Genomic DNA, 13,909 nt, shown 5'->3' on the forward strand with positions numbered 1-13,909 from the left:
TCCACTGGGGGGGTCTTAGAACGTATTCCTGTGGATGAGGGGGCACAGCTGTATATGAAGATGATGTGACTATTCACGACCCGTGAGGACAGCGTTTTCAAGTTCCTTTATACAGAGTAGTCAAAATGGGTTTTCAATGATTCTTCTAGATCTGCATGCTATGGGAGGGGGAAAAAAGATAAAGGCTTCTAATTCTGGTAATTGCAAAGTCGAGAGTCTTAGCTTGTATTAGACAAGCTCTTGCTCAGAGAAGAGTTATAAACTCTGACCAAAAGAGAAAAAGCAAGAATCGGAAAGGGCCAGACAGCAGTGAGAAGCAGGCAGAAACTGGAGGGGATTCAATCCCTGAAAGGAGAAAAATCACAGGGAGTGAAGCCCAGGGGTGTGTGGTTTTTCTCCTGAGGTTACGCCACGACCCGCTGCGACACAGCCTTTTTGGCTGGAGGTGTCAGAGCACAGAGTTCAGGGTTTTGAGAGGGGCTAGAAACTGAAAGATGGAGATCCCGGAAAGGAGGTTCGTTCGTCCCAAATCTGGAGATAACCTCCTCATAAATCCTCGGCTGACTCCTGAACTTCAGGCACAAGGGAGACCCCGCGGAGTCCATGAAAAGAAACAATCAGAAGGCAGAGAGAACTGAGATTTCAGCCGGTAACCACCACGGGACACACAGTTTGGCACAGGGCTCCCACCAAGTTAGAAGGGCTGGGTCATCTTTGAGGCTCCCCAGCCGATTCTTTTTTTTTTCAACGTTTATTTATTTTTGGGACAGAGAGAGACAGAGCATGAACAGGGGAGGGGCAGAGAGAGAAGGAGACACAGAATCGGAAACAGGCTCCAGGCTCTGAGCCATCAGCCCAGAGCCCGACGCGGGGCTCGAACTCACGGACCGCGAGATCGTGACCTGGCTGAAGTCGGACGCTTAACCGACTGCACCACCCAGGCGCCCCTCCCCAGCCGATTCTAATAAGCAGCCAGATGAAGTCACTGGCACATTAAAACCCCCGCTAAACAAACTGAAGGCCGTTCCTTCGCTGCCATAATGTTTCACGCAACTGATTTTCTCTAACATCTAGTAGCATTACGAAGCACCTGTATAGATGTTCAAGTACATGGGAGACATACACGCACACACGGACACCCAAGCGCACACATACATTCCCGTGTGTGCTTTTTCTCACTCAGTACCACCGGCTTCATTTGCTTACAGGTTTCCTTCCCGCACTCTGTCTTCCCACAGCGGCCCCTCCCCCTCCCTTTCCAGAACAAAGCATCAGCTCACGTTCTCACCCAAGTGAACATCCTAACTTAAAGCACTCAGAGGCACTGATGTCTAAGGTTAAACTCTGACAAGGCCAGCAAGTGATCTGTCAGTTATAAAATGCCACCATGAAAAATAATTTCTTTCTTTTCTTCCTCTTCTTCTTTTTTTTTCTTTCTTTCTTTCTTTCTTTCTTTTTTTTTTTTTTCTCCTTGTGCTAGCAGGCACTTTGGGTTTCAGTTCAAAAAGTTATCATGCAGTTTGTCTGGGGGCACATGTAATGCAAGATTTCGGTTTGACCTCAAGGTTTTGGCTTATTCTAAGCTTGGGAGATAGATGCGAGCCCAGCAAATAGAGCTTCCCAAGGGCAGGGCTGATGCCACTGTTTACGTATCTTGAACCCGAGGAACGATGATCTTGGTTGGTTAAAACATGGTGCTGATGGCACTGTCCTAATAGGCTCAATCACTTTATCGCTGATGAAATTCCTGCTAAGAAAAGCTGCCCGGATTGGCTCTGACCGGGCTGCAAGGGAACCGGAAGGAAGAGTATATACACTGATCAGAGAATACAATCACCACTCCAGGATCAGCGGAGTCATCCTCAAATAACTAAGATGGCATGTTTTAAAGCTGTGCCGTCTTCCTCTGGACCATGGAGGAGCCTAGAATCCAGCCACCAAGCCCTTCAAACAGCATCGATACACTGGATGTTAATTGCGTTGTGGTTTTAGCTTCCTTTCCGGACGCTTCAAAGTAATACTCCACCCCCCCCCCCCACCTCCACCCTTTGGAGTCTCTCTCCTAACTGCCAATAAAGTGGGCTCGATAAGCCCAGTTCCGGCAGACAAGACTGACCGCAGGTTTTGCGGCTGGCCTTTGCAAAATCCAATAAGCATGTAATTGCAGCAACATCTTCCTTTTTGGGATGGTTCACCTTCAGCAGGCTGTCAAACTTGAATCCATTATTTTATCAGATGCCGGGAGCCTGGCGTCACCAAACTTCTCATTGCTAAATCTTTGTTTTCCTTCTAAACTCTGGTACTCCAGGGACTGATAAGACTTCCTGGGTCGTAAAGGGAAGAGAGACGCCAATTTTCTAAATACATAAATAAAAATGTAATTTGAACTCCTGCCCTAGTATACAAACAATTTCAATTAAGCTTTGAATGTCCTCCCTCGGCTTTGCTGGGAGAGGCTCCCAAGAGGCTCCCGTAGAGACAGAGAGAGAGAGAGAGAGAGAGAGAGAGACACACACACACACACACACACACACACACACACACACACACGAAGACTAGAAAGTTAATTGTTCTTTTAGCTGAAACATTTCGGGCTCAGGAAAAGTCGGAATTCAACCGTCTTGGTAATTGAATTAAGAAAAAGAGTTTAAAAAAAAAAAAAAAGAAAAAGAAAAAGAGTCTTACCTTCTCGCCGATCATTTCTGAGAACCCGCACCTTCTCAATTTTCCCCAAGAGAGCCCCGTCCTCAGCTAGGGAAAGAGAGAAGCAGAGAATTTGGAACCTCGTTTGCAAGGGCTCTGTATTCAAGTATTGTGATTCCCAGTCATCGGTGGGCGGATCTCCGGGGGCATCAAAGAGGCACCTGTTTCTTTACACAGCCCAGATTTCTGACCTTTTCGGGCACTAAGGAAGGCCGGCCCCCAGGAGAAGGGCCAGGCAAGGGGCAGGAATCCGTCTTGGTACTTACGGTCATTGCTGTAGTCATCCACCAAGATGATCTCTTTTATGAGGTGGGGTGGGCTTTTCTTAAGCACGCTGAGGAAACAGAAAGACAAAGGTTGGGGCGCCTGGGTGGCTCGGTCGGTGAAGCATCTGACGTCGGCTCAGGTCATGATCTCACGGTTCGTGAGTTCGAGCCCCGTGTCGGGCTCTGTGCTGGGAGCTCAGAGCCCGGTGCCTGCCTCGGGTTCTGTGTCTCCCTCTCTCTCTGCTCTTCCCCTGCTTGTGCTCTCTCTCTCTCTCTCTCAAAAATAAATAAACGTTTGGGGCGCCTGGGTGGCGCAGTCAGTTAAGCGTCCGACTCCGGCCAGGTCACGATCTCGCGGTCCAGGAGTTCGAGCCCCGCGTCAGGCTCTGGGCTGATGGCTCGGAGCCTGGAGCCTGTTTCCGATTCTGTGTCTCCCTCTCTCTCTGCCCCTCCCCCGTTCATGCTCTGTCTCTCTCTGTCCCCAAAATAAATAAAAAACGTTGAAAAAAAAATTTTAAAAATAAATAAATAAATAAATAAATAAACGTTAAAAAAAAAAGAAAAAAAAGAAAGACAAAGTTTGGAGGCCTTGTAGGGGTACCACTTGGGGTGGGGGATTCTCCTGCGACGGTCCCAATCCTTGGCTGGAGAAGCCATCAATCAGCCGCTCCTTGTGCTGGAGTCAGGTGACCCGTCTGAACCCCCAGCAGACAGCTCTGGCCTGGCACGCCGGGGATGCGAGCCGGCTCCAGCAGCCCTGCTGGGGACCACCGCCCGTACGGTGCAGCAGGTGGGTACTGGGTGGCCTCCCCTGCCCTTACCTGACCACTGTCCTCAGCAAGGCCGACCTGGCTTCGTTGTGGAACGTGATCACCACGCTGGTGGCTGGCAGGTCCACCCTCCACTGCTTCCGCTGACATCTGAGGGAAGAGAGACATCGTCCTCTGAACGCACCTGGACCAGCCTCGGAGAGGCCCTGGAGGGCACGAGCCCGAAGACCCGCCGGGATGGGCGTTCTCGGCTGGACCTGCTGTCTGCAGGAGGGGCTGGCCTATTCTGAGGGAAAGTGACAACAGGACATAAGGAAACAGAGAAACACAACCGGAGTTACGCGTTACCAGAGGATTTCGGCGAAAAGTAACATATTGAGAACATCTTTCTAACGCGGAGAGAGGGAAAAAAAAAAAAAAGCGTGTTTTAAAACAGGGAAGTCCCATTTCTTCCCACATGCAGATACACCTCTAGAGATGTGCTTTTCACAATTCACAGTGGTTATTTCCGAGGGGTGGAACCGACTGCGAGTCGACGTTCTTTTCTCATCTTTCCGGCAAGCACGTGGGGCCTCTGTGGTTCTCGGCAAAGCTGTATCTGGAACCCGGCTCTGTCCCCCTGACTGCTCGGCCGTCTCCCCACGCCCCCCACCCCACCCCCGCCAAGGGCAGCAGGGACACACACCTGTCACCCTGTGTTTGGGGGGGGTGGGGACGGGAAATGCAGCCTGTGTCCCAACAAGGTGGGCGGGAGTGGTGCAGGCTGGGGCGGGGCGAGGGGCGGGCCCGTGGGAACCTGAGCCCGGCCGCTCTCACGGGCGATGTGGTCACAGGGACCACAGATAAGCTCCGGGCAGATCGAAACAAGTCACGTCTCGAGTCTGGCCTCCACAGACAGACACAAGGCCGCAAGGACACAGGACGGCTGTGTGAAAAAAACGGGACCCCGGCAGCTCTAGGTCGAAGATGCTAACGTATCATACGCTAGAGGCAGAAACGGCCCATCAAGGTAGAGCCCGGCTCAGCAGAAGCCGTCTTCAGGGACCGTCCCTTCAGGGCAGGCTCCACGGACTTGGAGAGCACAGAACACGCCAGCATAAAGGTGATGGTTCCAGAGAGAGAGAGCAATACATCTGGGGTGGGCTCACAGCCTGTCAGGACCGCCGGCAACATTCGGGCAGTTACCAAAACGATGGGACCACTGATAACCCGCTTGGGAAAAAAGGCTGGGAAGACGGGAGAGCATCTTTGCCCTGAGGGAAACGGAAACAGTTCTCAACATCTTTTTTGTGTGTGGAAGCGTGCAAGCGGGGGAGGCGCAGACAGAGGGTGGGGGGCGGGGGACAGAGGATCGGAAGCGGGCTCCGTGCTGACAGGTTGACGGCAGTCAACCCGATACGGGGCTCGAACGCACGAACTGCAAGACCACGACCTGAGCTGCCGTCGGACGCTCAACCGACTGAGCCACCCAGGTGCTCTTTGACCAGCCGTGTTAACACCCCAGGCCCGAAGGGTGCAACAGTTGTGCCATGAGCCTGCACGAGGGTAGGAACCTGTCAGGTGGCCCCCAACGCGGTCCCTCCACCCCGGCCTCTGCGATAGCTGCACAACCTTCCGTGAGGCCAGTGCACTTGACAAACCCTGTTTTTCCCTGTCAGCTCTTCACGGAGGCTACCCCAGCTGTTGAGCGATGGGCTTCCAGAATAAAAGGGGTCTATCTGAAATGGCCAATCAGTGGGAAAGGGAGTCGGGTTAGAAACAAACAAACAAACAAAAAATCTCTGGTGCCCAGCCACGGCTGAAAGCGTGTAAGCAGTGAAGGACTGAAGCCTTCACACTAAATTTCCATGACTGGGAAAGACGACCTCAGAGAAGCAAATTTGGCAAAGGAGCAGAAAAGCGGTGCAATTAAAAAGCGATGAGGTCCAGAATCGCAAAATGGGCTTCCTTTGTTTATTTTGGTTTATCTGGATAGCCTGATTTTAATTGCTCACGAGGACGCCGCATAATATACCGGTCATGTGTTTTGGGGGGGGGGGGGGGGGAGGGACGGGAAATGCATTCTGGAATTAATAGCGGACCTCGTTACGGCTCCCGACAGCTAAGTCCTTAATGACAAGTAGATAGACAGGCTGGTTTTGTTGTTTTTCCTTTTCTTTCCATTTCAAGAATTAGCTAATTGTTGGATGAAGGAAGGAAGGAAGCCAACTGGTGGATGCCAGGTTCAGCTGTAAACAAATTACCGACGAGTGCTGTTCCCCAGAACTCCATCCGTAATGCCAATGAGCAAGAACTCGCGTTAGGAGGGTAATACCCTCTCCAGTGAGGTCCCACCTAACACAGCGTGAGGTGCTGAGCTAAGCAGGTTGCGCCCTGACTTACGGAGCGGGCGACGCGGCCACGCGAGGATTAAAACTGGGAAGCATTTTTCATGCCCAAATCACAGTCCACTTAACCAATCCGATCACGTCCTATTCTCCCAGTTTGCTGTTCTCCGCGGGAGCCTCATTCTCCGTGAGCGCTGGGAAGTCTCACGTGTTTCAGGACCCAAAAGGGCTGCTGCAGGCACATTATTTTATTAAAACTCTTCTACGTGTCCATAAGGCACCACGTTTTGCCAGGATTTGGCAGTCAGGAAATTTAAAAGGCATCCCGTTATTTTTTTTAAAGGTTATTTTATTTATTCATTTATTTTTGAAAGAGAGAGAGAGAGAGAGAGAGAGAGAGAGGGAGAGAGAGGGAGAGAGAGAGAGAGAGAATCCCAAGCCGGTTCCACACTGGCAACGCAGAGCCCGGCAATGGGGCTCAAGCTCTTGAACTGTGAGATCAGGACCTGAGTCGAAATCAAGGGTCGGACGCTTAACCGGCTGAGCCACCCAGGCACCCCCAGGTATCCCATTTTTCAAGGCAGAGGGCTAACAAGCAAAAACGGAGAAATATCTTACCCCCCTCCCCACCATGAGTTCAGAGTGGATGTGTGTATGCATGTGGATGAATTCAGATCCAAACTCCTCACGCTGAGCCAAGAGAAGTGGGGGGGGGGGGGGGGACGGGTGGCAGGGAGTGAAGAATTTCTTTAAATAGAAACGGAATCAATCTTGCATTTAGAGTTCCATCCTTGCCAAGCAGTCTTCACTACTCCGGAGCCAGCGAAAGGCGGCCCGATTTCGAAGATCACCAGGGGAGCTGGCGGCCGGGGGCACGTTCATACTTGAGCGTTCTTTGGGAAAGGGATACAAACTGCAGATTACTTCAAGTCAGCGCAGGAAGAGTGTGCGGCCAGTCCTGGCCTCCAGCTGATGCGAGCTGGAAGCGGTGCGAGGCCGAGGACACGACACGGGGCTCTGGGTCAGGCGCCGAGGCCTGGAGCTCGCCGGAGTCTCCACGGGTCTGCTACTAACCTGGTCATTCTGGTAACTTCCTGTCTGGTCAAACGGACACGTGAACAACTGGAGACAGAAGTTGTGTTTGGGTTTTTTTTAAATGCTTAATTCGGTTTCATACTTCTCTGAGACCACATGGCTATCAGGATCTGAACTCGTGACTGGCTGGAAACGAGAAAAATGGCCCATCTCAATGACAACGTGCTCCTGAGCCCTTCAGGGGGAAGAGGGGATTTGTCTCGGGGACAGACTCGTCTCTGATGCAGGTGTCCTATTTGGGGCTGGTCACAAAGTTGCTCAAAGAACCAAATGCACTGGGACGCTAGGGGCTCTGGGTAATAGTGCGGACAAATAATAAGGGATGTTTTCTACGCCGCCCCCAGCACACCACTGCTGTCACCCAGCTGACCTCGTATTTCTGCAAAGGGCCTGCGGTAACCTTGGTCACTGACTGTGTCATCTGTGAAGATGGCCCTCGTAATCTTGCATGGTTGTTGGGAGAATCGAATAAAAACCTATGGAAAAAAAAAAAAACCTCCGAAAAGGGGAAAGGTCACTACTTGTAATGCAGGGTTAATAACAGGTGTTTGGTGGCTGTGTCATCGGTGCGGGGAGCTCGGCGTGGAGTTTTCTCTAGTAACTTGGAGTTGAGGCCGATGTGATGGGCATGGGACAGACAAGCACACACGATGGTCTATGGGAGGACAGTGTGGTCACTCGGTGGGAGAAGGGTTCTCAGGTCTCCACGAAAAGTGCGGTGGATAGAATGGTAGGGGGATGGAAAAACAGGCTTCGGTAAGAGAGAGAGTTCTAGAACCTCTACAAGGTGCAGAGCAAGGTCACGCTTATTCTGAGATGGGCATGATGGCCAAAGGGAGGGTCACGGGAATGAAGACACACTGGGTGAGTAAGTTCCATCTCCCTGAAACGTCTGTTCGACTCAGATTTTGTAAGGAAAATACCGAGCAACTTGATCGATGAGTAGTTAATGTAGCAATTAAAGTAGTAATTAAGCATTATTCGATGTTAGCATAAAGACGGGTGTCTATCATGGAGGAGATGGGATATGTATACCCTTTAAAAGAATAAAGCAAAGTTGGGGCGCCTGGGTGGCTTGGACGGTTAAGCGTCCGACTTCGGCTCAGGTCATGAACTCACGGTCCGTGAGTTCAAGCCCCGTGTTGGGCTCTGTGCTGACAGCTCAGAGCCTGGAGCCTGTTTCCGATTCTGTGTCTCCCTCTCTCTCTGCCCCTCCCTTGTTCATGCTCTGTCTCTCTCTGTCTCAAAAATAAATAAACGTTAAAAAAAATTTTTTAAAAAAAAGAATAAAGCAAAGTTAAAAGCCACGTCAAGCTCATGAAGGCATCTTCTGGGTGCCCAGCACTCAGAGGCCGCTTGGCCCCTCTGTGAAGCCAGTAGGGCACTTCCAGCCGGTCCCGCAAGGGGGATGTGCAGACCCCAGGACCCTGAGCATTCGAGACACAGCCCGTGACCTGATCACAAGTCGGGATTCTGGCGTAGGTGGAAATGTGCCGGCAACGGGAGCCTTGAATGATTAGTTTCTGCAGCCCAGACCTTACTGTGTGCCCCCCCCCCCCGCCCCAGCCGCCTTCCGGCAGCGTCTCTGCTTCCCGGGGAGCAGCTCAAGGGGAAAAAAACACCCGGCTGAGGCAAGGCCATGGTCTCGTTCGAGATTCTGGTTGCTGTCGTATGCATTTCTCTGTATAACTCGTGAAGCTGGCATCCTGGGCTCCTTCAATCTGTGAGCGCAGTTCGAGTCCGCCTCTGAGAGACAAAGCTGGCTCTGGTTTGCGGACAGTGAAACAAAGCGAAGCGGAAGGGTGGGGGGAGCGAAGCTTCCGTTCCTGGGTTTGCAAAGCCAAGGGTCCAGCCTTGGACCACGATGCACTCGCCGGGGCCTCTGGGGAAGAGGGGCAGATGCCGCCTTTTTCCCAGGCCGCCTCAGCACCGGCACCCGCGTCGTGTGTGCGCGGAGAACTTCACACCTACGATCCGGACAGCAACATACAAGCACCCGTGCGCCCCCCGCTCGGCTTTAGTAAATCTTGGTATTTCACGCTCACCGCGCTAAGGCTTTCCACGGCGGGCCAACGCCACGCCTCATCCCTTCCCTGCTGCTGGCTGACTTCTCCCTGTCAGCAATAACACAGTGGTGGGCGAGGTCTTCTTACATAAAGCTTCTCGGCCATTAGGTCCCCGCAAGGGGCCAGTCACAGATGGATGTCCCTCTTCAACTGAACGTGAGACAGTCAACTGCTCTCTATAATGGCTGTTACCAGTTTCGCTCCTGCTCCCAAGGCCCCAAGTTCATGTGGCTCCACGGCCTTCCCGCCCCTTGGTATCGCCGGAGTGTTTTTATTTGGCCAGGCAGACTGGTACGAAACAGCTGTTCGGGGTTCCACTTTTTATTACCTCCTTACTACTTGATGACACGAATTTAGATCTTCTGGACGTCATCCTTCTGTCGGCCAGATGCACTGTAGAAACCTTTTCCAAGTCTGTGGCAGATCCTTTAACTTTGTTCGCGATGTCTTCTGTCAAACATGCGTCTTAAGTCGGACTTTTCAAACTGTGGCCCTGGGGTAACGTTCTGATGACCTAAGGTCATTAGTATATTCTTTGTAGGTTTTCTTCCAGATGTTTTAACTTTTATTCATTTATTTTATTTATTTGAGAGAGAGAGAGAGAGAGAGAGAGAGAGAGAGAGAGAGAGAGAGAATCCCAAGCAGGCTCTGCACGATCAGCACAGAGCCTAACGCGGGGCTCGAACCCGCGAACCGTGAGATCATGACCGGAGCCGAAACCAACCAGCTGCACGCTCAACCGACTGAGCCGTCCAGGCATCCCTGGATGTTTTAAAACTTTTACAAATACGTTTCGCATTTACATTCTCTAACTGCCCATGTATATTTTTATGAATGGCAGGACTAAGTGATCTCATTTTTTCTACATGGATGATTCGTGTCTCAGTACCGCTTAACAGCTCATTACTTCACCCCTGGTTTGGAATGTCACTGCTGTCACATTGCATTTTTTGTATGCAGACGTCTACTGCTGGTTCCATTTCTGCTCTGTTCACGTAACCTTGCCATGCTGCCTTAACTGGAGGTAAGACTTCGCCTCCGACAAGGCAGGCTGCCTACGATGTGTAGTTCTTCATTCAAGATACTTTATTGGCTATTCGGGGCCATCTGCCTTTCCTTATGAATTTAAAGATCAGTTCTTGAAGTGCCATGAGAGAGAGCACCATAGGACAGTGTACTGAATTCACAGATTAATTTGAAGAGAATCAGTATCTTTATAATACTGAGTGGGTTTGGGTTTTTTTTTTTTTTTTGCCCTTCAGTTATGTTTTTTTTTTTTTTAAGTAATCTCTACGCCCAACGTGGGGCTCGAACTCACGACCCCATGATCAAGAGCTGCACACTCCACCAACTAGGCCAGCCAGGCACCCCGCCCCCCCTTCAATTATGTTTTGTACTTTGCTAGTTTTCTCCAGAAAAGTTGTGCACATTTTTTGTTGAATTTATTCCTAGTTACCCCTACATTATGCTCGCTATACACAGTGGGATCTATTTTCCCATCTTCTAACAGGCCAGGGCTGCTGCTCAGTTTTGCACGTGGCCGCAGTACTGAGCAACCTCACTGAACTCCTTAGTTCTTTTGTTTTAAAAATATTTTTTTAGAAGTTTATTTATTTACTTTGAGAGAGAGAGTACACGAGCCGGAGGAGAGGCAATAAACAGTTTATAGGTTCTCTTGGATTTTCCACTAATCAATTCATCCACATTTTGTTTTTTTCTTTCCATTTCTTACAAATCTTACGTTTCTTGTCTTAATAAGGCACCGGTTATATGACCTACAACAGAATATGCGATTTAAAAAAGGGGGGGGGGCTAGAAAACATCCTTACCTCCATCTCATCTTTAATGTGCCCACAATTAGATTTCTTTCTTTCTTTTTTTTTTGAGAGAGAGTGCGAGTAGGGGAGAGGGGCAGAGGGAAGGAGGGATGGAGAGAGGGAGAGAGAGGGAGGGAGGAAGGGAGAGAGGGAGAGGGAGAGGGAGGGAGGGAGGGAGAGAGGGAGAGGGAGAGAGAAAGAGAGAGAGAGAGAGAGAGAGAGAGAGAGAGAGAGAGAGAGGATCCCAAGCAGGTTCCACGCCCAGCACGGAGCCCAACATGGGGCTCGATAAGATCATAACCTGAGCCGAGATCGAGAGTTGGATTCTTAACTGACGGAGACACCCCCACGCCCCCAGAATTTCATCATTACGCAGAATGCTTCCTGGAGATGTTTTATAGACTGCCTTTAATTAGGTTAAGGAAATTCCCTTGTAAGTGCTATATTTTGCTGATTTTTTTTCTCTTCCATCTATTAAAGATGATCATATAGCCTTTCTTCTTTACTGCACTGAGGTGGTAAATTGTATTAATATAGTTTTCTGTTGCTCAGTCAATCCTCTTTTCCTAAAATAAACTCTAACTGGCCATGACTGTTTTTAAATAGAGCTGTGTTAGATTTGCTAGTATTTGGTTGAGATCTTTTGAATCAATAACGTAACTGTGACTGGTCTGCAAGTTTCTGTTCTTATACTTTCCTTTTCCAAACTCTAGCAAGATTCTCCTGCCCTCACGAAAGCATGCACGATAGCTTCCCTCTTTTTCTATTCTTTAAACCAGTCTGTGGTTTATGTAAACCCACCTGAGCCGTCAATGCGGGGAAGGCAAACTTTTTATTGCCCAGACGGTCTTTCATGGCTTGTGTTTATTCATATTTTTAATTTCTGGAGTGATTCTGGTAATTTCCATGTTCCTAAAAAACCATTCCATGTAAGTCGCATTTATTTGCATAAAAGTGTACTCACAATTTTCTTATGGTCATTACAAGCTCTACTGTGTTAACAATAATGGCTGTGCTATTTTCCCCAATACTATTTTATCATGGTTTTTCTTTATTTTGGTTAATCAGTATTCTTGGAGATTTCTATTTTTTGAAGATCAAGTTTTACATGATCCTATTTTGTTGGGTGTGTCTTTCTAGTTCATTAAATTTTTCTTTTTCCTGCATTATGTCCTTCCTTCCGCTGTTGAGGTTTTTTTTTACCCTGTCTTCTTCCACCTTCCAAGGTCACAGAGTGGGCCGGGGTTAGCCTATGCAACAAACAGGTGGCTTCAAATCCAGTCAAATTCTCTAGACGGAGAGACAAAGGCAGTTCTGTGCTCAGCCAAGAGCAGGGCGGGGTGACGCGGGGAGAGGTGGCCTTAGGTTTCGGAATGACTGGCTGTTTAACTCGGGGAAGGAGCCGCGGGCACAGGTCTTCATCCTCTGCCAAGGTACACACCGAGGGCCGGGCGCCGGGGGAGACAGGGCCACCCTGGGGGCTGCTCTGACCCCAGTCTCTCCAGCAGACCCAGCGTCTGAAAGTGTGCCGGCCCCCTCGCACACCTGTGGGGCCGGGGAGACAAAGGAAGAGAAGCTGTGTGAGGGTCAGGCTCAGACAGCAAAGCCCCGATGTTTCGGAAACCCTGACATAGATGAAAACAGATCCGGTCACTTCCCAGCCCCTTTGCTCTCTGCTTGTGTATGGAGTATGTTTGGGGGGGGGAGGGGGGGAGGTTAACACACAGGCCACTGGGAGGAAGGCCGTCAACAGCAGGTGACCCCAAACAGGCCCTGAACACACATTTGTCCCCTTGCTCTCACCCACAGAGACCACACTTCCACGATTTCCATTCCAAAGGGAAAAAAGGGTGGGTCTATTTGTCCCCGTGGGAGCCACAGAGCCCAGATGGTTAGTGTCAGACTCTCAGAAGGGCCTATTTCTTTTATAAATGTTTATATTCATTTTTGAGACAGACAGAGAGAGAGGGAGAGAGAGAATCCCAAGCAGGCTCTGAGGCCCGATCCGGGGCTCAATCTCAGGAACCATGAGGTCATGACCTGAGCCGAAACCAAGGGTCGGACGCTTAACCGACTGAGCCACCCAGGCGCACCCCCCACCCCCTCAAGAGCCTATGGAAAAGTAGATGCCTTGGCCCTGCCCACCCGAGTAAGTCTGAGTGACGCCTGAGAATCGGATTTCAGAAGTTCCCTCTTCCCCAAGTGATGCTGATGCAGGCTGTTCTCAGGCCTCGTTTTAGGAAAGTTTGCAGAAGACCGAGCGACAATGGTCCTCTACTATGGAGCTGTAACTAGACTCATCTGAGGAGCTCTGGAATTATCCATGGAATTCTGATACGGACCACAGGGCACAGAGGCTAAAAACCACTTCTCTAGAGGACTGTGGTTTCCCATTCCCCCTCCACCTCAACCCGAGTCCCCGTGGCCATCACGTAAGGACCCCGCCTGTGCCGTGTTCCTCACACTCCGGCCAAGGTGAGAAGCCCGACACTTCGAGGGTCAGGTGCGAGGCTTTGGAATAAGGCTCCAACGCATCTGGGCGCTGTGGATCGAGATCCGGCCCACACCTCAGATCGGGGCTCACCACAAGAGGTGGGCGGGCCTTGCAACCGATCGTTGTTCCTCTACCTTCAGAGCATGAGGAACATTTACAGGCCAAACTAGGTGGGTGCACCCTTCACCCCCGGGCGCTTCCTCTCTGGCCACCCACGGAGATCAGCCTCCCGTGGCCACGTTCACGGCGCGTTTCGCTACGGAGTTCTAGGAAGGTTGGACAGACCGTGGGGTAGAACGGGTATTAGAAACGGAACAGAAGAAAAAATTGAAAAGGCAGAAGAAGAAAAAAAAAAAAGAAGCAAGCTAAAG

General features: G+C 50.5%; 1 protein-coding gene across 1 annotated transcript in view; it reads right to left on the minus strand.

Moving 5' to 3' along the window:
* The window catches only part of GALNT2 (polypeptide N-acetylgalactosaminyltransferase 2), a 192,217-nt gene that overhangs the window by 33,909 nt on the left and 144,399 nt on the right, over positions 1–13,909 (minus strand). Inside the window, exons 4-6 of the mRNA XM_047824969.1 lie at positions 3,791–3,889; positions 2,970–3,037; positions 2,686–2,751 (exon numbers count right to left, since the gene is read on the minus strand). Coding sequence (XP_047680925.1) covers positions 2,686–2,751; positions 2,970–3,037; positions 3,791–3,889 — 233 coding nt within the window. The remainder of the gene's footprint in view (positions 1–2,685; positions 2,752–2,969; positions 3,038–3,790; positions 3,890–13,909) is intronic.

The sequence above is a fragment of the Prionailurus viverrinus genome, chromosome D2, assembly GCF_022837055.1.
Source record: "Prionailurus viverrinus isolate Anna chromosome D2, UM_Priviv_1.0, whole genome shotgun sequence".
Taxonomy (NCBI): Eukaryota; Metazoa; Chordata; class Mammalia; order Carnivora; family Felidae; genus Prionailurus; species Prionailurus viverrinus.